This window comes from Euprymna scolopes, chromosome 31, assembly GCF_053919585.1.
Source record: "Euprymna scolopes isolate OS-2025 chromosome 31, ASM5391958v1, whole genome shotgun sequence".
Classification (NCBI taxonomy): domain Eukaryota; kingdom Metazoa; phylum Mollusca; class Cephalopoda; order Sepiida; family Sepiolidae; genus Euprymna; species Euprymna scolopes.
This window is the reverse complement of record NC_136512.1, coordinates 66,777,061-66,803,148: the sequence shown is the minus strand read 5'-3', so window position 1 is coordinate 66,803,148 and position 26,088 is coordinate 66,777,061. Positions and strand designations below refer to the sequence as shown.

General features: G+C 35.9%; 1 protein-coding gene across 4 annotated transcripts in view; it reads left to right on the top strand.

Moving 5' to 3' along the window:
* Positions 1-26,088, top strand: part of LOC145255782 (mechanosensitive cation channel TMEM63B-like) — a 190,510-nt gene that overhangs the window by 36,333 nt on the left and 128,089 nt on the right. For all 4 annotated transcript variants that reach the window (XM_080114452.1, XM_080114451.1, XM_080114454.1 and 1 more), the window contains exon 2: positions 17,248-17,461. In XM_080114452.1, coding sequence (XP_079970578.1) covers positions 17,318-17,461 — 144 coding nt within the window. In that variant the 5' untranslated portion in view covers positions 17,248-17,317. The remainder of the gene's footprint in view (positions 1-17,247; positions 17,462-26,088) is intronic.

Below are 26,088 nucleotides of genomic sequence, written 5' to 3'. Positions count from 1 at the left end.
AATGAGTTTTCATTTAGTAATATTCAACAAAAACAAGATAAAACAATATTTGTTATGTGTGCACATTTTTTTTATTGCATTATATCCAGGTCACTAAACTGCAGTTTTACCCAACAAGGCAAAGTTGATCTATTATGTATGGTTAGACTTTGATAATACCTTATCCTTTATATTAGCAGTGAATTGTTTTAAAATGGCCACAACTTCCATGGAAGTCGTATTCACTGCAAGTTAGAATTCATTTGCTGAAACAACAAAACAATGTCTATGGCTAATAGATTTTTAATGATTTTTAAAAGCTGCTAAAACTATTTAGGAAAGGACAGTGTCGCTGTTTTTTGGCATTTGTCAATAGATTAGTTAGAAATTTAACAATGGCCCGTGGATAATTTCAACATTGTGAACCACTTCTTTGACTGGGTGAAGCTTTTGCATGACAATACAACTGAAAACTTTTTTTGGTTGGCAGGATATCACATTTAGCATTCCTGCTGTAATTATAATAGATAAAAGCTACCAGTTTTGATTTTTTGTTCAGCTAGGAAAATTTATTTACTGATTGTTATAGAAAGGAGGGATAACTTATGACACATGTGTTAACAATGGCACATTGCAAGGTTACAAATGGCCCACTGAACTCCAGAAGTAATACAAGAAAAAATATTTCCCACTTATGCAAAGAAAGGGAAAGTTTAATGAACCTATTACATTATTTGGATCGTTCAGACTATTGTTCTCTAGTGTTATTTTAACGCTTTGGCTGATGTAGCCTACGACCTTCTTCAGATGTCTCTAGCTGGAATTTTTCTGTCAAACTCTGGAATTTTTCTGATGAATTTTGGAATCTGCATAGAATTTTGAGCAAAACCCTTTATCTAATCAATGAAGTTAGTATGCTCTCGATCCATCAGCCATGACCAGGTAGAAGTCTTAATTAATCCGCAATTGTATTCTATCACCAACACTAAGGATTGAACCTTTAATCTTCAGAAGAATGTCACAACTGTATTTTATCTGTTGCATTGTCCGAAACATTGTGAAACTAACACTCAAGATGAGAACGATAGTTTGAATAACCCAACTAATAAAACTTATCACTTTTCATTGAAAAAAATTCTGAATCTATTGCATTTGTACATCTTTAAACGAAAAATATCTCCGATTCAACAGAAACATTCTATCTCCCTTCATTGTTGAGGTATTCAGATGCCGGAAATTATCTATTATTTTAATAGTTCCTTTCTACAGACCAGACTTTGGAATTCCTTGTCTTTTTCTTTTCTTTTTTCTTTTTTTTTATGGAAATTGCTTGTGAAAAAAATTAATTAATTAAAAAAAAAAAAAAAAGTTATTAGCTGAGAGTGGCCCAAGACCGAAAGTGGCAGAATTTTGTGTCTTCATTCTTTTTGGAGACTCTTATCCTCATCTTCATCCTCATAGTTGTTGCTATTTCACTATGTTTCGGCCAACTCTTCCTCTGCTCTTCTTCAGCTGAAAGAGAAATAATAATAATGGCAGAATTTTGTTTTCAAGTATGTGGCAAAGCTCTTTGGAGTATGCAAATAAGTGAGTTCAGAGGTCAACCCAACTCCACTTGTGTTTTTTGTGAACTTTCTGTTCAGTTGAGATAATTTCTTTATATATCCTTTTTTGTTTTCTTATAGAAATCGATGTAGACAACACATGAAGCCACTTCATGTAAGGAGTTAAAAAAAATACTACTTCAAGGTTAAAAACTTGCCAACAATAAGTGTTAGATGTTATGGATTCTGACTCACTGTTAACATTCAGAAATTTAAATGTAATGTAAATAACATCTTACTGTCCAACTCTTTATTTAGGCTGCCACCCCTCCAATAAATCTGGCTCCTATCACATTAGCCCTTTATGTCTTAGATGCTATATGCCTTTTTGGGGTGAATAAAAGTTGAAAGAAAGGTTATGTTTTAGTTCCTAAACTAAAATATATTTCAAAAAGCATCATCACTTATCAAGGCCAACAGATGCTCTAACGTGAGAGTTAACACAATGGATCAGTTGTCAGATGATGAATGTTATGAGAGGATTAAAAAATAATGCACAAAATAAAGTTTGCTTACGCATTTAAAAAAAATTATTTTTTTTCTATTGCTCACCTGGAAACAGCTGAAGCATAAAAGCTACTGTGATAAGAGCCAGATTTATGGGAGGTCAACCTGGGTGGAGTGTTGAGCAACAGGATGCTTGTTCACATTGCATTTAAATTTCTGTATGTTTGTACGGTTGAGAAAACGGGAGCAAAGGGTGAATTTCAAATGCAAGCAACTGTCATAATAGAAAAAGATCTTTCAAAATCTAGAGAACTCTGAGGAAGGGGTGGGATTTTGCTGCTAGGCAGATGAGTTTGCTGATGGAGTACAACTACAATAAGTTCATCAGAGTACATTCTGTACCTTTATTCGATACCTCCATTCAGTCTCAAAGGATAATGGGTACCCTCTGTAAGGTTAGTGCGCATGTAATTGTGAAGCAAAGGTTGCGCAGTCCCAAACCAAACCTCTCCTGAATCAGCACTGCATTAGTCCTATAGCAAGAAGTGCTAGAAACAATGTCGAGGTAAGTGGAGAGCGCATACAGCACCTGGAATTCCCAAATGGTCACCCATTTTAGAATTGACCAGGCACAACATTGCTTAACTGGTGTGTCTATGTGATTATGCCGTATTTCAATGTACGTTTATTATTTGTTTATTATTATTGCCAAGGCTGCTGCTGCCCCCCAAAAAATGATGGGCACTTTCTGCTATGCTAGAAAATTATGCCCAACAAATCCTGTCTCTCTACAAAGCCACCATATGTCCATGCATCTTGTGTATTGATACCACATCTGGGCTGGCGCATCTACCTCTAGTCTCTCCCTCTTAGACAAGCCCCCCCCCCAAAAAAAAAGGTCTTTAACGTATTAGGTCCTGCAATATCAGCCAAGCTCCAACCTTTGTTGCATCACCAGAATGGTGCATCTTTGTGCCGGTTTTTTAATGAAATGTGCTTTGTGCTCTCCCCACCGTAAATACACCCCCCCCCCGCCGCCAGCTAACCTGACAACCCAAGAAATAGGTTTATTTATGTAGTCTAACTAAGGAAAAAAAAATGGTTATAAAGGCAAGCCAACTTTTCAACAGATTTCCAGCACAACCATTTGTGATAAACATCCGTGGAAGTGTCCAAGAACAGTGTGTGTATGCTATTGCTGGACAAAACTTGCGGTACAAGAATGAACATGCCCATGTGCGATGGAAAGATGACTCTCATACTTGATGTGGTGGATTGTCATGAGGAGTTGGTGCATCAGATTGTGTTGGGAGGATTCGGTGCGACAGATTGTGTCAGGAGGATTTGGTGTGACGGATGGCGGCGGGAGGATTTGGTGTGACTGATGGCGTCGGGAGGATTTGGTGTGACTGATTGCGTCGGGAGGATTTGGTGTGACGGATGGCGTCGGGAGGATTTGGTGTGACGGATGGGGTCGGGAGGATTTGGTGTGACGGATTGGGTCGGGAGGATTTGTGTGTGACTGATTGCCTCAGGAGGATTCAGTGCGACAGATTGCATCAGGAGGATTCGGTGCGTCGGGAGGATCTGGTGTAACGGATTGCGTCGGGCGGATTTGGTGCATCAGATTGCGTCGGGAGGATTTGGAATGCGTCAGGACTAGTTCGTGTGTCAGGAGGAGTCCATGCATCAGATTTCACCACAAGCAGTTGGTGCAGTAAATTGAGTTATGGCATTGGCAAGAAGTTCTGACACTTTGATTATTTGTCTTTTTTTTTTTGCCTAACACCACTTTCTCTCTGTTCTTTAAAAATTTAAAGGAGAGTAGAAAGTGGACCTTGAATTTACTTTTGGCAGCTTCATAATTCTTGCTTTTTTATTTTGTCCTTTAGTCCTCACATTCCATGATCAATGTTTTTGACAAAAGGGAAAGAATTGCTGTTTTCTGGGTCGGTATCTATTGATATACCACTCATTGTTTTTAACCTTGAAGTAGTATTTCTTTTTATTTTTACATCAATTAACCCGACTAACTCGACTAGCAACAAAATCCTACGTCTTCACTATAGAAATCCCTAGATGCCGGAAAGCCTTCTACTCTGACAGTTTTTTTTTTCTCTCAAATTGCTTGACTTTGGAATTCCATCCATGTTTCGTGTTTTCTTGACTGTACTGACATGCAGAAGTTGAAATGTAATACAAACAGACATTTCACTGCTGAACTACCCGCATAGTATTCCTGCAGATATGGTCCCACAGAATACTTGCTAAAGTATTCCTTAGTTTTGGGATCAAGTTATGTAAAAAAGAAAAATATTAAATTTTATTAATTATTCTAATCATAATTTTTAATTAATAGAACAAGTCATCCATCTTTCGCTTAGCTATACATTTCTCTTGCTTTCTTTTCATTAGATTTATTAAAACATTTTTAATAATACTAAGCTCTACTCACATAATGAATGCTGTTGTATATGCTGTTAGGCTGTACAAAAAAAACCCTTTTCAAATTGTTAATAAATCAGACTGTCAGCGAGAGGAACTATGTATAGGTCAATGTGACTTTTGTTATTACATATATTTAGCATTGATGAACACCCCCACTTGCATAAGAATAATAAAAACACGTATGTTGAGACCTATAAAGAAAAATATCAGTAAAAACCCCAAACAATTGTACGTTTGTATAACAAATACAACTGAACCCATTTTTTTTTTTTTTGATGAGCATTAAAATGAGTGTTTGTTCCCAGTGAATCAGTATATTATAAAAATATTTATAGCTCTAGTATTGCTCTGTCGAGCTATCTAAATGAACTTTGTGTTATTAATATCTGTATTAGAATAAAAAATGAGAACATTTTTATTTCAGTAATATATATATGTATATATATGCATATAAAACAGTAGATGTATGTATGTGTGTCTACGATGCCTCCATTCAGTCTCGAAAGACAAAAGATACCTATGTAGGGGAAGCTGCACGTGTAATTGTGAGGCAAGGCTTGCACAATCCCAACCACACCTTTCCTGAATTGGCAGTTTGAGTCCAATGGCAAAGAGACGTCCAGGACGACTGGAAACAATGCCGAGATAAGTAGAGAGCACATACAGCACCTGGAAGTCTCGAATGATCACCCATTTAGTACTGACCAGGTTCAATGTTGCTTTATGAAACCCCGCCGGTACGTCGCATCACCCAGTAAGCCCTTCTTCAGTGCGTCGGTGGAATCGTCTTTGCTGCAATGTCCACAAGGCCGGATCTTCTGTGATCGTCTAAAGATTTCGTCTTTGGAGATACCGGGTGCCCATTGACGGAAGCAGTTTCACAAGTAAAAAAAAAATAATAACGAAAACATCAGCACATCAGCAAATCGAAAATTTTGAATAAATAAAGACTCCAGAGATTGGGTTACATGGAATGTATTAAAAGAAAACCATAAAAGAAATATATACAAACATATGTACAGTTTGGAGTATGAATTTGTAAGCAAGCATTTAAATTTCTAAGTGGGGTTTCCTCTTGCTGGAATTCACAGGTCTATTAGTTTAACTCTTTTTAGTTATCGGGCAATAGGCGAGGGGGGGGAGAAAGAGAGGAGAGGTGAGGTGGCTTGACTCTCGGACTCGCTCTGTTTTCTCCTCTGTTTTGCTCTGACTCTCTTGATCTTTATATAGTAGAGCACTGGGCGGGGCGGCAATTCCCAATTCATTCCCGACCAAGCAGAGTGCTCTATAACCAAATCGTCTGATTCTCTCTCATTGGATAATTTGACTGATGACAAAAATTGGCCACCTCCCACAATCCAAGAATAATTCTAACTCCTCCCTGATCAATCAAAAACGCCCGATGGAAAATAACCAGTTTTCTCTCATTGGATAATTTCCAAACTGCGTAATACGCGATAACCGCGTAAGAAAACTGCGTCCAAAAAAAAAAATGCTTCGTTAATTCTGCCCTTAGATGTGACACGTGTCATTATCAAAAGAAATAAACAAATTATTATTCTGTTAACATCTCGACAAAATATGTTATTGAAAATTGTTGGGTGGCAAAAATCCCTTGATCTATATTTCCGAACTGCGATTCGGTTTGAGAATGCAAACAGTTGGGAATGTTATTTTGGGTTCAAATGGTTTTATCAGTCATACCAAATCATTTAATATTTGATTCGAAAAACATTCTTTGAAGCCGACAAATGCGTGTGTGAAATTTTAATTCCAAAGAAATTATTTATCTTTGTTTTGATCTGTCACAAATATATTTTGTGACGCCAACAAATACGTGTGTGTGTGTGTGTGTGTAGTTTTTAGTTCAAAGCAAAAACATAATCTATCTGTTGTTGTTCCAGCTGACACATGAATTGTGTCCTTGAATTTGTCAGCCACAAACGGTCGGCGCATTCTTTGAACCTGACCAATGCGTCTGTGCGACTTTAAATCAGAAAAAATATCAACAATCGAATTATGCTTTGAAGAAAGAAAGAGAAAAAAAAAATACTTTGGCAGAATTGAAATTCAGCAAGATCTTTCTTTTTTTCGATGTCGGCCCGGGACAAAAATATTAACATATATCTTTTAGTTAACCGGTGTTGCCCGGAATAAGATCTTAACATCTATCTTTCAATTACCCGATATTGCCCGGGATAAAATATTAACGTTAAATAAAAGCGTCACATCGACCCTAATGGTCTGACGCTGTCTCTCTTTGGTGTTACATTCGCCCCCCATGGGGTGGCAATTCTCAAGATGAGGACGACGCCTCATGTCTTCAACAACCAAAGAGGTCTCCCAACTAATACTACTGCGTCTTAACTAAAAGTTAATGGTCACTGACGATTTCACGCTGTCTCTCTTTGGTGTTACAGCTTAACTTCGGTGATCCAGCGGGAACCAGTGTGTCAACCTGATTATGTATGTCTATGTGAAAACATTGTACTTGTGCATTTAACAAACCAGGCGTAACTCAGCATTTGCTTGGTTTTGTCTGGCACATGACGTCGACAGCTCGGGTTTTGCTGCTGTCTGACAAAACATGGTCATCAGCTAATCAAAACGCTGCGCGCTTAGTTTCAACTCAATGCTTGTGTGCACAGCAGATGAGAATTTCGATATGGGTGCTCGAGATGGCAGTGACTAGGAATCTCCAGCGCGAATGTGGGTTGTGGTCATGCCACACAATTGTGGACTGGAAGAATTTCCTGCAAGATATATGCTAAGATTACTTTCTCAGGAATCTCCTGCAGATAGGAGGCCCAGGCCATACGGTCGAAATCAACGAATCTGTCTTCTTCAACCACCCGAAACACAACGTCGGCAGACGTCTAACACTGGTCTAGGTCTTCGGTGGATATGCTGATCCCGCTGAAAAGGAGGGTTTTTTGGTTAACGTACCAAATAGGAATGCCGAAACCTTCCTTCCACTAATAAGAAAATACATTCTGCCAGGGACCACGGTCGTATCAGACTGTTGGAGAGCTTACAGCAAAGTGGAAGAGAGGAGCAGTATCACCATTTAACGGTAAACCACCACCACCACCACAGTCTTAATTTTGTAGATCCCATAACACAGGCAACAACAAATCATATAGAGCGTGGAAGGAAGCAAACAGCACAATAAACAAGAATGCGGAACCAACCGGGAGCTTTTGGACACATATCTTTTAGAGTTAATGTGGAAACAAAAGTTTGGTAGACAGTCGTTTGACTCCATATTAACCCACATCGTTGAAAGCTACCTGGTTTGTAAGGAGCTTCCTATCACATTCGCTATCTCCTCTCCGTCCACTTTGTCGTTTGATGCCCTCCAAAAGTCTGCCGAAAAGACGTCCTCCTGAGAAAATATGTTCCTGGCAAAAAAAAAAAAAACCTGGTTTAAAAAAAAAAGTTTTGTTCCTTTCCTTTTTCTTACGATTTTTTTCTTTTTTTTACGTAAATAGTTGAAAAACAAAACAAAAAAAAACGTTTCATAATAAAAACAATTACTAATTATTATTTGTTTAAACAAAAAAAAAATTATCCTACAAATATAATTTTTGTTGGTTATTTTACATAGATAGTTAAAAAAAAAAAAAAGTTTCATTAAAAAAAAAAGGTACTCTTGCATAATTTGACCTGAATTCTTGTGAGACCGGCAATCATCGGTGTCAGCCAAGCGTTGTTCAAATGTTGAAACGCTAACTCGACTTTTTATTTTATTTATTTTATTTTTTTCTGTTATGTTTTTAGTAATTTTTAAGGTGATATTAAGGGGGCAGGAATGACTTTTTATTTTCTGATTACTTATTTATTATTTTTTATTATTTTTTTAATTGAATTTTTGGAAGTCTGATTAGCCAATGAAAAAGCGCTATCTAAATGGAAGCAGACGACATTCGAATTGGAAGAAAGCGACTAAACCAACAAAAAGAAAAAAGAAAGAAAAGCTAACAAACAAATATATTTTCAAACTCGCCAAACAGAAAAATGACAGGCAAGAAAATAAATCTATATATGTTAGAAAAAGAAATGAAAACATCGATGCAGGCAATCTCATATTGTCAGAAGAAGAAATTGCTGTCCCCAAAAACTGAGGTGCAACAATTGTAAACACAAATGTTTGCTTAAAAAAAGATTGTGTATGGAGGATGGTATCTCCTGGAGATGTATAAATGGACAATGCCACCAAAAGAACTGGACTGAACAACAAGACTTGAAAATAAAATAAAATAAAAAAAATAAGAAAAAAAAATATGGTTACAAAAAAGAAAAGAAAAGAAAAAAAACAAACTTGTACTTACACCTAACAATTATATGGTTAAAAAATCTTTTCTTGGAAAAAAAACAAACTTTCTGCTGATAAATATTTTGCAAAAAAAAAAAAAAAAAAAAAAAAAATTAACATTTTCATTTTTCAAGGTAGGGTTTTTTGTTACTTTTTATTATTTGCATTTGTATTTTTTTCTGTTTTTTTTTTTTTTCATTAGTCTGCGTCTGTTACGACGCTAGGCTGACACCGATAACTGCCGGTCTCGCCCGATCCATGCTTGACGGGGATTCACGAGAATTGGGGTCAAATTATGCAAGAGTACCAAAAAAAATAATTACTAACTATTATTTGTTTACAAAAAAATGTTTTATATGTATTTATTTTGTAAACAAAACAATTTAAAACAATAATACTAATAATTAAAAAAAAAAAACATAAATGAATGGTGGATTTTTGCTTTTATTTATTTATTTTTGGATGTTTTTACATTTACAATTTCATTTTACAGTTATTTTATAGCGTTGTTTTTATTTTATTGGCAACGCTCGGTTTTATCTGGCTGTTGACACCATGCGCCGGACAAAACTGAGCAAATGCTGAGTTACATCTAGTTCGTTAAATGCACAAGTACCGAAAATATTTAATCGATAAACTCTTAAACTATTGATTACATAATACTAAAATAAACAGGAAACAGTAATTATACATCAAGGATGGTTTATAATGAGTAAAATCTTTCTTTTGATGGATGAATAACGCGTACAGAAATATGTCGGCAAGTTGAAACACAAAATGTTCATTTCAACTTGTCAACATATTTCTATTACTTTTGCGCATGTGCAAATTCATTCATAGCTTGAAGTGGTTTAATTTAAAATTTTTCTTATCTATCTGTTGATAGTTCAAACAGTAGGGAACATGGTTGGAGTGTTAGATGTTTTGGTTTTGATTCTAGCTGATGGCACCCAAGTCATATTTCTTTTTAACTTTTGTAATCAGTACTAATTAGCTCTGTAATAACAAATATGAAATCTGCATGAATTAAAATATATTTAAGTGTATTTTACAACCGGGCAACGCCGGGCATCTCCCGCTAGTTTTATAATATAAATTGTACACATGAAATAATCTTATACGTGTGTGCATTGCGAGAAAGAGTGTGTTTAATACTAAAAATAGAAACAGCAAATATATTGCAACCAACTTACAAGGTCTTAAGATAATTCTTTGTATTGGTGCATATGCTGCAAACATATTAAAGCAGTCATATTCAAAAAAAAAAATCCTTTGCTATTTACTTCAAAATTATATTTGACAACTACAGGAATCCAGTTTTTACTGACTGCATTAGCATTTTCTAACCTATTGTGGAACGTATTTATTAAGTCATTTTTAATATTTTTTTAATATCTCTGAATAAAATTGCTTTTGAAACAGTAACAGAAACTTGCCATGAGGCAAGCTAACAACAGAAGATATTGTGTTTTGAAAGAAACAGCTTGCCTTGTAAGCTTGTATATAATGTTTTTCAGCTGTTTTTCACTTGTAAAGTATTCCGTTTCGGTATCTAGTTAATGTTGGGTCATCAGGAGAGAAAACAGATCATTTTAGGGCCTTTCTCTTCTTTCTTTATTCACTTGTACACTTGTATATAATCGTGTTTATCGTTTTTCGCATTTGTGGAATATTTCATTTCATCCTCATAATATTGAGTCATCTGGAGAGAATATTCACCGTTTTTGGCTTCCTCTTGACGGCTTTTTCGTGTATTGAACCCCCCACCCACACTGATTTGTGGGTGGGGGATTCAATACATGAAAAACCCACCCACCCACTCTGATGTGTGGCCCTATAATTTGAATTGTATTTAAATGAACTGCTGAATACAATAAAAATTGGACGTTTAATAATTTAGTGTGTCCTGTTTTAAGCAATGGCTTTCTGTGTCGTTTAAATTTTTGTAAATTAACGAATATGTTAGATGTAGCCTTGTTTAAAGGCTACATCTAACATATTCGTTAAGACGTGTTCATATCAAAAAGAGAGAAGAAAAATTAACAAATGAAACAAAGAAATAAATTAAAAAAATACAATGAGAATAAATAAATAAAAAATGTAAATGATTAAATAAATAAATCTACTCGCAGAGATAATTACTACAATATCATGCAATATTCCTTTTTGGTCAGAGCCACACTGCACATTGCCTGGTTATCTGTATGAGGCATTTACTGGTTGCAATTGTTTTTCAGTCTTTAATTCCAAGCTGGCTTAAAAGTTGTTACAGAGAGCCTGCAAGGAAAGCTCTCGACATTTCAGAAGCTCAAAAGATTATAACATAACCTTCATGGGTTAACTCCCTTTTTAGATTTTCATATTTCTCTATTGATGTTTTTCTACCTCATAAGGTACTGTCAATTCAATCAAGATTAGCCTATTATTTGTCCCTTTTCTCTTATAATTTTTGGGTAATTATTGGGCCAGCCAGAGTTGTCATTGATTCCAAGAATATTTTGGCTAGGTACTAGTATGGGCCAATTTAATCCAATCTAAATTTTTCCTCTCTCAGCAACAAACTATTGGCCTATAGTAATTGTCTGTATTTTTGAGATGAGTTGTTTTCATTGATTGAGATTGTCGGACTGACTTCCTCATCTTGGTTGTTATTGTCACAACGTTTCGGCCGTTTTGCCTAGTGACATATGGCCAAGTGGTCCTAGACGTTGTATCAAAGTTTACAGTTACCCAAAGGTGCTGAGTTCAATCCTGAACGAAGGCAGTGAAAAAGTAACATTGAAAAACAGAGAATCAGCAACTATGTCCCAAAGCCTAGCTGGAGTCCGAACACGGTACCCCCGTAAGAATAATAAAGGGTTGGGTTCGAGACTCCTAACAAACCGTTCACCTGATATTGGCCTATGTTAGCTACTTTGGTCTTCATGGATTTCTCGTTGTGGTCAGTTCCTCTAGTACCCTCTTGTGTCGCCACATATTATGGCTATTAGTTCCTGCAGAGTGACCCTTTCTAAGAACATGTTCCATAGTCTGTGGGTTTTTCTTTGCATAAAGGACAGGTTGAATCATCTCATTCTTCCATTTGGCAAGGTTAATCATTGATGAAAGCACGTCATAATTTGAACGTATTATGAACTCAACCTCAGTGGCACCATATGCCAAATGTCATTCCACGAAATGGATTTTTGCAGAGCTTCTTCTCAGTTTGTCCATTGTCTCTGCTGTGACTGATGAATGCCTCTTACGAGCCTTTTGCTTTCCTCCTTGCTGTTAAAATTTAAAGGAAGATTGACACTATCTTTGCTGCATTGCATTTTAATTGCTTTATTTTTGCTATTTAATTTACATAGTGTGTTCGTAAATACTGTAAGCCTTTATGTAAATTAATTAAAACAATTAGGGCAACAGACGGACGCCAACTATTCATTTTGTTGCCTTAATGAATGAATGAAATTAATTTTCTGAATGAAAATAAATACTATTACTATATAGGTATTAATTTAATATTTTAATTATTTTTGTTTTAATTGCATTTTTTTTTTTCATACAAACTTTCTGTATAGATTCATATACATTTGTGTTATGTTTTTTTTTTTTCTTTTACAACAAAAAAAATGTATGGTCATCTAATGAATAATATATTGTATAAATTATGAAAAGGCTTTTGTTTGCGCATATGGGGACTGCAACTGTAAAAGATGGTATTATATTATAAATGGCTGACATTATAAATGGATGTTAATCGTCCTCCGATGGAAGACGATTAGGCTGTCTGAAGATATTGGCTTCCTGACTTAAGTGCATTAATCATTGATGTTATTGTTTTTTTCCTTTCACTTTGTAAAACTCAAAAACATCAATTTTTCTTCACAAAATAATCTACAAACCAAACACCATGAATAAATATTTGAAGATGTAAAGAATTTGAACCATAAGAACTTTTACCGAAATGACCCGATTCAGCATTAAATAATCTGAAAAAGGGTTGATATGCTGTAAAATAAAAACAAAGCAAACACCAAAATGAATTGGAGTTGTGGTTTTGCTCAGAAGAATGGCAGACACTACAGGGTGGAACGATAAGTGTCACCCTTAAAAAATCAACAGTACAGCTTTATTTTTAAACTTTTATTTGCAAAAATCAATTCAGGTAACTTGATTATGTAGTAGAGCTAGCATCTATTCAATATAGCCGCCATCAGCCTCAATCAGTACTTCACTATTAACTGGGAACATGCCTTTTCCACAAGCGACGGCCGAAGCTCGGCAAATACTTGGCAGATGGCGGTGATGAGGCTGGCTTTGGTGTTATGGGAGGTCATATTGGTGATGTTCTCGACATATGACCAAACAAAGTAATCCAGGTTAGGGTAGGAGGGGTACAGTGAGAGAAAGGTACAAACTTTTAGTACTCCTTCTGGAGCCAATCCTTGGTCTCTTTGGATTTGTGGGCCAGCGCTGGGTCCTGATGCCACTCCGAGGGTCGGCCACCTGATTACACCAGGGATCACCACAATCTTCAGCACATCCAAGAACACTTTGGTGTTGACTTTCAAGCCGATTTCGAAGATGTGAGGTCGCATGATGTGGCTCCTACTTGAAACCACACTATAACCCAGAAACTTTGTTGTCATCACCCTGGACACGTCCCTGTTATTCGTGGTAATTCAGCGATGCATTTTGAGGGTGCCGGCAATGGTCCTGTTGTCATAACTTGGATTGGTAGAAAGCATGAGTTGTACAGCAGCACATCTCCGATCTCACTTGTTTAACATTTGTCATTTTCAGACGTGATAGAAGGCTCCTATCATTCTTGAGATTTGTACACAACTGGCCAACTATTAAATGGTCTGCAACAAAAAAAAAAAAAGAGAAATGGGTTTCATCAAATGGAAATGGAATCATGTCATCTTTTCTAGGGTGACAATTTTATCGTTCCACCCTATACATAATTGGCACTGCAACCATTGTCTGAATCAAGTACCGAATTTGGACAATAAGCAGACAGAATTGTTTCATTGTTACCTATTTTCAGTGCTGACAGGCAATAAATCTTGACACTTCAAAAGCATGTGGACCTGATCTCATCCCGGCTGTGCTATTAAAAAAGTGCTCTGCCGAAGTAGCTCTAGTTCTCTCCAAACTTTACAACAAATGCCTTAATGAATCTTACTTTCCTGACTGCTGGAAAACTGCTTCTGTGGTACCAGTTTTCAAGAATTTTGACAAAAGAACTGACCCATTAAATTATCGCCCCCATTAGCCTCCTCCCACTTTTCACCAAAATATTTGAGTCCATAATTAACCAAGCTCTAGTCCATCACTTTACAGATGCTAAACTTCTGACCAACCGACAATATGGATTTAGGCAAGCCCATTCCACAGCAGATATCCTAACTGTAATCTCACTCACTGGACAAAGCAGGGGAGTGTAGAGCGGTAGCTCTAGATATATCTAAGGCTTTTGACAGGGTATGGCATGAAGGTCTTCTCAGGAAAATCAGATCATACAGTATTACTGGATGAATACTTAACATAATTAAATCCTTCTTAGATGAGAGAAAAATCCAGATTGTTCTCGACGGTCGTACATCTAAACAATATGATATGCGGGAATGCCTCAGGGGTCTATCCTTAGACCTTTGTTATTCCTAATATTCATAAATAACTTCCCTGACAAAATTGTCTCTGAGATGGGTATATATGTTGATGACATCACGATTTATAACAAACACGACAGGAAAACAAATGAACACATATCTAAGGAAATGGCAGAAACACTAGAGGATGACCTCCAATCTAATGGGGACAAAAATGGATGGTCACATTCAATGCTGCCAAGACTAAACTTGTTTCTTTCAATAATTACAAGAAACCTTCTCTACCATCAATAGCAATGGCCAAAGACTCTTTATCTGAAAGTACTACTTTTTAAACTCCTCAGCCTCACGTTCACAGGAAACATGAGTTGGAACAATTACATTGAGAGTATTGCCAGGACCGCTGCGAAGAAGGTGGGTTTTCTCTACCCTGCTAGAAAGCTACTAACTCCCAAAAGTATCCTGTACCTCTATAAGGCCACCATTCGCTCATGTTTGGAGTATTGCTCTCATATTTGGGCTGGTGCATCTGCTACTTGTCTCTCGCTCCTAGACAAGGTTCAAAAGAAAGTTGCCAACCTGATAGGTCCTGAACTGTCATCTAAGTTTCAGCCTCTGTTTCATTGATGAAATGTTGCATCCCTCTGCTTGTTCTAAAAGTATTTTAACGATGAATGCTCCGACGAACTGCAAGCACTTGTACCCCTTCAACGTAAATACCCCCAACAAGCAGCTAAATTCTACACCTTCACAGTAGAGATCCCTAGATGTAAGAGAGCCTTCTACTCCAGTAGTTTCTTCCCCAGAACCGCTAGACTTTGGAATTCCCTTCCGGGCCCCTGCTTCCCCAACTACTGACATGCAGAAGTTCAAGTGTAACGTGAACTGACATCTTGTTGCCCAACTCCCTACATAGTACTCCTGTAGCTTATGTCCCTGATAGTAACCCCCTACATCAAAGTGGCAATGTGCCTTGTTTGGGGTACTTTCTTGGGTATTGCTAAAAGTAAATATATTTATCAGAATGATAAGTAGTGTTTGATTTTGTTTCATTGGTCAACCATTGACGTTTCAAACTAAAGCGATGAGGTGTTGGTATTAACAGCAACGTTATATCAAGCAACAGTTTGCAGAATCATACTTGTGTTTTTAGATTTCCTAGTTGCATTTCTTGCGTACAATCTTATTGGTATTTGGTGTGCTAATATGACTGGGATTCTTTTCAGATGCCTTGTGTAATAGATCAGGCTGTCTGAAAATACTGGATTCCTGACCTAAAATGCACCAAAATGTTATTGTTTTCATTTTTTTTCTTTTCTCTTTTCAAAACTCTATTATGTTCTGCAAAGTCAAAAACAAAGACAAACAATGTTCAGCTACAAAACAACTAAACATCATGAATGTAAAAAGCTTGATGTCCAAAATGATTAGATTAAAAGTTGAATGACCCAAAAGGGATTGATATGCCGTAAAACAAAATAACCAAACCAAACTCCATGAATAAATATTTGAAGATCTAAAGCACTTGAAGCATAAAAACATTTGTTGAAAGAAGAGATTCGGCATTAAATAATCCCTCCAAAAAGATTGATATGCCATAAAAAAAAAAAAAAAAAAAATTTCTCAGATTTTTTTGTATAGGGCTATATTAGCCCTATACAAAAAAATCTGAGAAATATATTATTTCGAATTCACGTGAGTGTTATAGTGTTTCATGTCATTTCTGTTTTTTTTTTTTTGTTGTTGTTTTTTTTTTTTTAATAAAGAGTTCCTTGTGGGTTTTAGACGTTTTTTATTTTTTTTTATTTCTCTTTCCCTTTGCAAAACTCAATCATATTCTGCAAACCAAAAACAAAATAATTTTTTTCTACAAAGAACCAAACTAAACACCATGAATAAATATTTGCATATCGAGAGAGCTTGAAGCATAAAACTTTTGTCAAAATGATTTAACTCGGAAAGGGTTGATGCCGTAAAGCAAAACAGGCAAACCAAACACCATGAATAAATACTTGAATATATAAAGAACTTTAAGCATAAAAACTTTTACCAAAATAACTGGATTCAATATAAAATAGCCCGAAAAAGGTTGATATGCTGTAAAACAACCAAACCAAAATCTATTAATAAATATTTGGAGATTTAAAGCACTTGAAGCACAAAAACGTTAACCAAAATGACCGGATTCTGCATTAGATAATCCAAAAAAAGGTTGATATGCCATAAACAAAACAACCACTCTTTTGTTTTGTTTGGGACTAATTTATTTCAAGGTCATGTGTCTTATTGTTCAAGGTCATGTGAGGGTGTTGTTACAGTGTTTCATTAGTGTCAATTCTGTTTTGTTTTGTTTTTTACACAGAAGTCAACAATTATCAAGGCCTGAAGGCCATTCAAGGATAAGGAGTGTAAGGTAGTCAGGGAGACAACAGCATAGTGATAGGTTGTGCTGGAAATTGGGTAGAATTTTATTATTGAGAGGGATGGCAGCTCAATAGGAACTTGTTTACATTAGAGTTGAAGATGACCAGTTGGAAAGCAGACCTGTAGCACAGTTTCAGAAACAGGCAGTTCTAGAAAAGAAGCTTCATTCATTGAGTTTGCGTTTAGATTTAGGCACAGAGAATGGTGGAAATTGTTGACAGTGGTTGTAGGTATAAGAGTGTTTTCTGAATAAAAGATCCTGGTGGGTTTTAGACCATTTAAAGTTTACTGTGCAATGGAAAAGACTTTTTTTTTTTTTTTTTACATGATACTAAGCCACTGTTGATACATATGCTTTCTTCTTTATTGAAAAGATTTATATTTTAACTTTTAGAAAAGTAAAAAAAAACTTTTTGCTTTTTATTTGCAGGCATGATGGTGTTTAGAGGATCATCGTTGGATTGTTCTTATTATCTCAAGAAACTGCTTACAAAATCAGGATGGTTCATTCCGTACTATCCCGCAATTCTTTCTCTGACCATGGTGCCGTAACATGTAACACCCAAGGAAATTTCTCTCTCCCGCGAGGAGATGTTTATGGAGGAATCCCAGTGAATTTACTCCTCAATTTTGTTACTTGGCTGGTGAGTACTTTTAAAATTAGAGGAATAGGTAGTTTGCTTGAAGCATTGTTTGTAAATAAATGAGAGATTGGAAAAGCCGAGAGCAATGCAGAAAACTGGCAAAATGAAAGGAAAACAAAAACAAACAGATGAAGTTATATTGAAACGGCAGTAAACAAATATCTATTTATTTATTTATTTTTTTTTTACCAAAAATATTTCACAATCATCAGTAAGCTACATTACTGATATGTCCAGGGTAGTGTAAAGTCCTTAGATGGTACAGGTCTTGGGGAAAGTCCTTCCTTTATCAAAAAAAAAAAAAAAGAAGTTAAGTGATATTCAAAATGGTGAAGAAATCAGGTACGTAGAAACGGCAGTGTCACAACTAGACTTAAGTAAAGATATATTTCTTTTTTTTTTTCCTTCATCCCTCCCTTTATTTCTATACCATTTTTTTTTCTCTTTATACCCTCCTTCTCCCTCTCCCTTTATATCCCCCTTCCCTTTTTTCCCACTAACCCTTCTATCTCCACTTTTTCTTTTTTTATTATTTCTCTCCACCTCTATCACGTTTCCATTATTACCTCTCTCTCTCTCTCTCTCTCACATCTTTTCATTATCCTTCTGTTTTTTTCCCCCCTTTATCTATTCACTTCCTTTCTTCTGTCCTTTTTTTCCTTTCTTATTCTTTTCTCTACAAGGACACAAGTTTGCCCAGCTGGGCAAACTTGTGTCCTTGTACCGGAAAAATATCCAGTAAATAAAACGTTGTTTAGTAAATCTTTTTTGCATTTCCATACATCAAACATGGATATAAATATCACTAAAACATCCGCTGGGTCGGTAACTTGCTTGCCTGGGTGGATTGCCTGTAGGCTGAGATAACCCGCGTCACACACACCCACAAACAGACGGACAGACATTAGGAAAGTTTATAATAAGATTATTTTTTATTTTTTTCTGATTTTTTTTTTCCTCACTATATCATTTTATATCTTATATTTTCTTTTGCCTTTCTTTCTTTTTTATTATTTTTATTTATTTATTTTTTCTTTTCCTTCCCCTCACTTCCCTCTATATTCTCTCTTCCTTATCATTCACTTTTTCATTGTATAATCTCTTTTACCTCTTATTCTTTTGTCTGGTTACATTCTTCACTTGAATGCCTACTTGGAGAGAACTTGAATGCCCACTAGACACTATCCTTGAGTGTCTAAAGTCTTTCTGTATCGGGATTTGTCAAGACAACCTGTCATGAAGATACTTTTCCATACAAGTAAACTCTAACTAAATATTCAAAATCACATAGTATTCGTGGTCCAAATAAGATCTCAGTATGGCTAACCCACACTGGCTTCTACGACGAGTGGTACACCTTCCCCAAGTGATGTTAAAGTAACAGAACAAAGCTGGATACTCCACCAGACTAGATGTATTCTTGTCTTGGAATCCAGTAAGACCAAGAGATGAAAAAGAAAAAACTACTATAAGATTTTAAAATGGTCTATTGGCAGGATAGAAATAATGTTCTGAACTTAAATGGAATATTTATAGAGATTAAGTGTTAGCTCCAGGAAGGGGACTCCTTGATTTCTGAAAACTTTAACTGGAGTAAAATGAAACTAAAAGAGAATTTAAATAGTTCTTTCACTAGAGAAGAGGTACATCTTATCAAGGCCCAAGGGCTACTCGAGTATAAAAGTGAATAAATGTTGAGTAGACAGTGAGACAATACCATGATGATTAGTAACGGTGGAAATTGGGTAGGATTTGATAATTTAAGAGGATGGCTTACCAAGAACTTATTTACATTAGCCTTGAAAACGTCCATGTTATAGTCAGCTGGGAAAAGCCCCACTGTATTTTGGTTTTCAGATGGAAAGTTCTAGAAAAGAAACTTTGCTCCTGGAATTTTTCGTTTAATCTTAAGCACTGATAGAAAGTAAAGGAAATTATTTACAGTTGTTGTAGCTAGATAAGTATTTGTTGTGAATGTTTTGCAAAAGAAGGAGGACCATAAATTGAAGCTTAGTCGAGTGCCTGCCAGGAAAAAAAACACATAGAGCAGAGATAGTCTCTTCTGTGAGAAATAAGAAGTAAGGAGACAAAAAAGCTTTCACCCACTAGATTTCAAAGGCGGTTTTGTACCCTGTCAAGGCCGGAAAAGGGTTCTCTGAACAGGAGAGAATCTGAATGTCTACTAGACACTATCTTTGACTGTCTAAAGGCTCTCTGTACAGGAGTTTGTTAGGACAACCTGGCATGAGGATACTTCCCTCTAAAAATAAACCCTAAATTCAAAATATGGTATTTCAAGCTTAAGTAAGATCCTCTCGGTATGGCTACGTACTCCAAGTGATATCACCTCTAGTAATAGCAGTAAGCAGGTTACTCCATCAGACTAGAGAATTCTTGTCTTAGAATTTGGTAAAACCAAGAGACAACAAGAAAGATATAATATAACATATTTAACTAATGTTCTTCACTTCATGACTAACTCAACGTCTGATAAAGGAGAACTTTAATGGGACACTTATATATCTATGTATTTCATGAAGGATCAAGAGTTAACTCCGAGGAGGGGGCCCCTTGATTTCTGAGAACTTACACTGAAGTAAAATGATTTCTGCTACTGTAGTAGTAGTAGTAGTAGTAGTAGAAATTCTCTATGGAATGAGCGACTAACACAAAATATTGTTAAATGAATAAAAAACACATTTCCCGGGTGTTTGGAGGTGTGTGTTGAGCAAAAAGGAAAAAAAGTGGAAGTAGCCAGGTAAGCAGGCTCGAACCCGTACTGCGAAGGAGGAAAAGAACATGAAAAAAAAGTGACGTCTTTGCCGTTACGTCCATCGCCAAACTAGAAGTGGCGAAGGTTTAAATTAAGGCTAGTCAATCAAAAAGAGGGGACAACTTTCAAAAATCTCTGCGGAAAAAGCGACCTCCCCCCCCTTTTAGAAAAGTGCTAAGTTGAAGGGTGTTTTTAGCAAATTTTTCGATATTTGTTGTCCGAAGGTTGAGCTTCAAAACGATACCAATCTCGTGAAAGTCTGTCGCCTTTATCGAAAGTTTTAGGCAGATATACAAACATACGTACATTTAAACAGACAGGTGAGATTTTTACTATAGATGGGACATATTTCCTTGCCATGCTGCTAAAAGCACAGCATTGGTTGCATGAAATTGGTATTTAAAACTTTTGTGGTAGTATCAGTCAGTAGAGGGAGGTGACAGTGGCTAAGTAGTTAATGATGTGAACTAACAACTTGAGTGTGACAAGTTAGAATCTAGTTTGTTCAACAGAAACACTTTCACTTATGGATGTTGGCAACCTTCACCTGCTCCCACCTGTAAGTACCCAATGTCTTTCTTAGAAAGAATTCTAACTAGAAAGATATCTGGGAAATAAATGCCAACGAAAAGGCATCTGGTTCATGCAAAATGAATAAATGAGGCACAATAACAAGAAGTAAAACAAAACACATTCTCTGTGCGTCTGAAATGTTGAGGAAACTTAAAAACCACATTAAAAAAAAATCTGATTTTTTTTTTAATTCAACAACCTTGGATTCATGATACTTTCATTGTTTTAGTATGACCTTTCTTAGATACTGTGCTCTCATCTGTAGTTTTATCTGGTTTGATGACTTCATTCTTTGACAAACGCGTAGGCAACCTGAACTAATCTGACTTTTCTTACAACTTGTTTCCCTTTATGCGACCGAGCTACATAAGTATAGTCAACAAATGCTGTTATTTGTTCACCAAAGTGGAGAGGTGGCTCAAATTGCAAAGCTGCGCTTTACAAGCTCCAAACATAGTTTATGAAACTGGATATATATGGCCACAAACATGGTGATTAGTCATGCAGCTATCTACAAATCTAGAGATATGTGGGGGTGGTATTTAGTTTTTTTTTTGTTTTTGTTTTTTTCTTTTTTCTTTTACGGCATATCAACTCTTTTGGGGTTATTTAATGCCTAATTTAATCATTTTGTTAAGTTATGTTTCAAATTAAATATTTTCAAATAGATTAAGTTGCTTCTGAATTTTTGAGATGAGGATTGTTAATTTGGATTATTCAGACTGCTGTTCTCATTTTGAGTGTCATTTTCACAATATTTCAGCAAATGCAACCTCTTACCTTTTTTGGTTGTATCTTGTTGAACTCTGGAATCTGCACAGAATTTCAAATGGAACCCTTTATTTAATCCACAGGAGTAACATGCTCTCATTCCGTCAGCCATGACTGGGTAGAAGTCTTAAGTAATTTGCAGTTGTATTTATGAGTGTTGCCCACACTGGAAATTGAACCTCCCACCTTGATTAAGTTGTTTTGTAGTGTAGTATATTGCTGCTATGAGTAAAAGAAAGACGATAAACACTTTTATATAAAAACTAGAAAAAAGTGACCCATTGGGTCACCCATCAAGCTCAAGCTAGCGTGTTCAAATAAGGGGAAAAGTGAGTTTGTAAATTCAGATAAATTAAAAAAAAAAAAATCCAAGATTTTGTTCTTCTCTTTATTGCTCTCTTTTTTTCTCTCCATTTATAAGTTAAATAGTATTAATACTTGTGTTGATATTTCTTATTGTTTACAATGAATTATTTCAATCATTTGTTTTATAGATACATTTGATTGTTAATAAACAGAGAGAAAAGAATGTTACAGAAAGAGAAATGGATCTAATATCAAATAATAAGATCTGGTGTACTATGTAGACAATAGTAAAAATGAAAATATAGCATAATAGCAACGATAGGGCAAAATAGTCTATTAAAAACAGTTCTGATTACAGGAACGCTGTGAAAGTAGCTGTTAGCGTTAGAGTAAAATTACCTCTGATCTATTTTACAAAGCCATTTAAATTTTCTATAAAAAAGTAAGAAATCCCAAATTAGTCACTTTATTCGCTATATCTTCCTTTTTCTCTCTCTTTTTCTCTCCATCTATGGATTATAAAATAGTATTAATATTCATGGTGATATTCCACGTTGTTTTAATGGACTATTCCAATCATCTGTTTCAGTTAATTTTATAAACCTTTGTTTATTAATAGAGAAAGTGATAGAAGCGAGAGTGATATCCCTTGTAAGGGTGGGATTATCAAACAACATACAGTGAGAGTAATAGACAGAAACTTAGAGAGAGGTGAGTCACTTGGTGAGTCATATGCAAATTACGACTAATCAGAATGATTAAAATGGATTTGTTTTGTTTTTTTTCAAACATTACTCAATGACAATACTGAGGAACATTTTTACATGTATTTTATGTGATTAAAATATATAGGAAAAATATCTAAGGGAAACAAACTTTGAATAACTCTGCTTTAGTATAATAATAGAAATGAGCTGTACCTACCAAGCGTTGCATGGTATGTTTGTAATGTAGGAGTCTGTATAACATGGGGGGGGGGATGTAAATCGTGTATGTATATTTATGAATTTCTATTATCGCCTAGTGGTGATTGTATGCGAGTGTATAAATGTGTGATCGTATATATAAAGTTTGTTGTATGTGCTATTACATCCTTGGTCTGGTTTTAAAGGCACGGCATTAATTTTGACCACAGCACACTGACTTAGGGTCATATGTGCACCCTTATGATATGAGATCACCTGGATAACGCCGCCCACGTGCACCGGCTTAGAGAAGAGTAAGAGACTTTACTACCAAGGATAGCCATTCAACTGGTTCCTCATCAAGCTCATCGCCTGACTCCAGTCGGGTCTAGGCAAATTTAGTTATCTATTAGATTTTCCCGGGTCTCCACTAAAGATGGTTAAAAGCAAAGCATGCACAAATACAAGACAAAAATTGAACATATAATAATAATAAGCAGGAAGCGGAAATATAGTTTTTATTTTTTTTGTGAGGTTTTATTTCTTTTTTATAAACAACAGAAACAATAACCAAGAAATGAAAGCTGCAAAGAGAAGAAAAAGTTCAATGATGATGGAGGAAAAAGGCAGTCGCTGTCAGTCCCAGAGAAAGTGGGGGGGGGCGGGTTCCGAGATGGAATCAAGTTTGTCAAATGGTACATTTGCGCCGACAAAATACGGTCGATTCAAATACTGGGTTGCAAACAATCTAAATGTCCTTTTGGTGGGGATAGATGAAAAGAAATTCACAAACCTGCTTCTTATGCAAGTCCAATCTGGTGATCATTCAGTGTACAGCGCGGGGGGGGGGGGAATATGCTTTTTCTTTTTCATGTTATCTCCACTTTGCCGTGAGATGCAACCGTGTAACATTTTAAGTTTTCTTTACAACGCTTTTGATTTTTTGGAGCCCGGCGAAATACATCCATTCCTTCCAACCGTCAAATTCCATTTTCTTTCTCTTGCTCTCCTTCTCGGCTGCCCCTGATGCCCCCATATGTGCGGTGATGACCCCATCTCATAGCTTCTGGCCTTGCATCAATTCTAAAAATATCCTGTCATCACCTGATGCCTCCGACACCCCATAACGTCGCTGTCGTCTGATTTTTTGCTCTGTCATGGACTTACGTCCACTACATTGGGTCTTGTTTTTCTTCCCCCTGCATTTTCTGGGCCTAGGACCGTGACAGTGCATGTACGTTTAAATACATTCATGGCAGGACAATATTATACATAAATACCTTTACAACACAAAGGACGAATAATACTTATTTGGGGTTTCAACATCTGCCTAATCAGAAAACCTATCTGGTTCATCATGAATCTTGTCTTGACGAAAAAGCTGCAAGGAAAATTCTCCTCAAGAATAACAGAGCCTTATGTTTTATTTTTGGCAACTTTATTCCAAATATTTCCCTTTGGAAAGCAGCAATGCAGGTCCTACGTTCCTTACATTTGATAGGCGTTGGACCTCTTGCCCCCCCCCCCCCCAGGTGCTTCAAGCCATTACAACTGGTCGGCATAAATCTCTTTCAAGCTTTGAACACTAATTTCCACATATCTAAAAAAAAAAAAGACCATCTCTCTCTCTCTCTCTAAATGACGTCATAAGTATACGTCATTAAGATAATCACCTGATGTTTGTACATGTCATTATTTCTAAGTTGTAAATTGTTATGATAACATTTTTAAGTTAACATTCTTAATGTAAATAAATATTTTGATTATTCTAAAACATATTTTAACTGACAAAACTTTTAGGTTTGAATAATCATAATCATTGATCAGCAGACCTTTCGACGTTGCCTGGTCAATATCCAACATGTTTTTTATCTGTGGTACTTGTACAGTTTAATCAAGACATTAAAAAGTGGAAATATTTTTTTTAAATTATATTGCACGTACTTGTTATGGAATAATGATCTGAAATGGAACACGTACATCAAGTCTGTTGCCAAGGTCGCTGGAAAGATGGTGGGATCCTTCTACCGCTCCAGAAGATATCTCACTACTGATGCAATTCTCTGTCTATATAAAAGCCAAATACGTCCAAGGATGGAATACTGTTGCCATATCTGGGCAAGAGCTGCTAAAAACAGCCTATCCTGCCTTGACAGAGTACAAAATAGACTTTGTGGCTTAGTGAGGGATGCCCTTTTCTCTACCCTGCAACCTCTCTCCCACAGAAGAGACGTTGCGAGCCTATCCTTGTTTTATCATTATTTCCATGGCAGGTGCTCGTCTGAACTCCAATCTCTGGTACCCCCTCGCCAATCTTTCACGAAAAACACCCGTCTAGCTGAATCCACTGTGAAAAATTTCCCCCACTCTATATCTGTGCCTAAATCAAAACGCGGATTCCATGAACAAAGCTTCTTTCTTAGAACTGCACGCCTGTGGAACTCTGTTCTGTCTGCCTGCTTCCCACCGGACTACAACTTGGATGTCTTCAAGTCCAACGTTAACAAATTCCTAATGAACCGCCCCCTTAAGTAAACACTTCAAATCTCCACACTAATGTAATGTACTTGCAATAACCCTTATCCCTGAGTGGCTTCCGGGCCTTGATAAGTGGTGATCACTGTGTAAAAAATAAAAAAGTTTCCATACAAAAAAATATCACTTAATTTGATCAGGTAGATTTTTTTTTTTTTTTTTTCACAGAGGAAAATCAAATTTTAATGAGATTGATCAAGTAGTGTCCATTTTGATTTTTTGCTGAGGAGAAGGAGGGAACGCCAGGGGAGATAACTCCAATCACTGCTTAAAGTTTGTCAAAATTTGACGAGATTATTTTTAAGCATGGGCAGAAAAATTTTTTTGTTTTCACTTATTTTCAAGAATTTATATGTCCTTTATTAATCCTTTTTCAGTTTGTTCTTTGTTAATCAATTTTTCGTTTAAAGGTACCCCCTCCTCGTATCTGTAAATAGGCAAATGGCGACGATACGATTGATCTCATGCAAATTTGATTTTTCTTTGTAAAAAAAAACCAAAAAACTACTTGATCAAATTAAGTGAAATGTTTTTTTCAGAGAACTTCATTCCATAACCCGTCTGTACAATATAACTTGTTTTTCAGTATTTTCATTTTTTAATGTCTTGATTAAACTGTATAAGTACCTTATTTGCATTTTTTATTTATTGTTTTTTTTTTTTTTTCGTCTAAAAAGAAATTATTCCAAAGTAATCACTATGTGCAAATGTATCTGCGCATAAACTTAACCAGAAGTTGTCATTTGAATTTCAGAATGAAACCG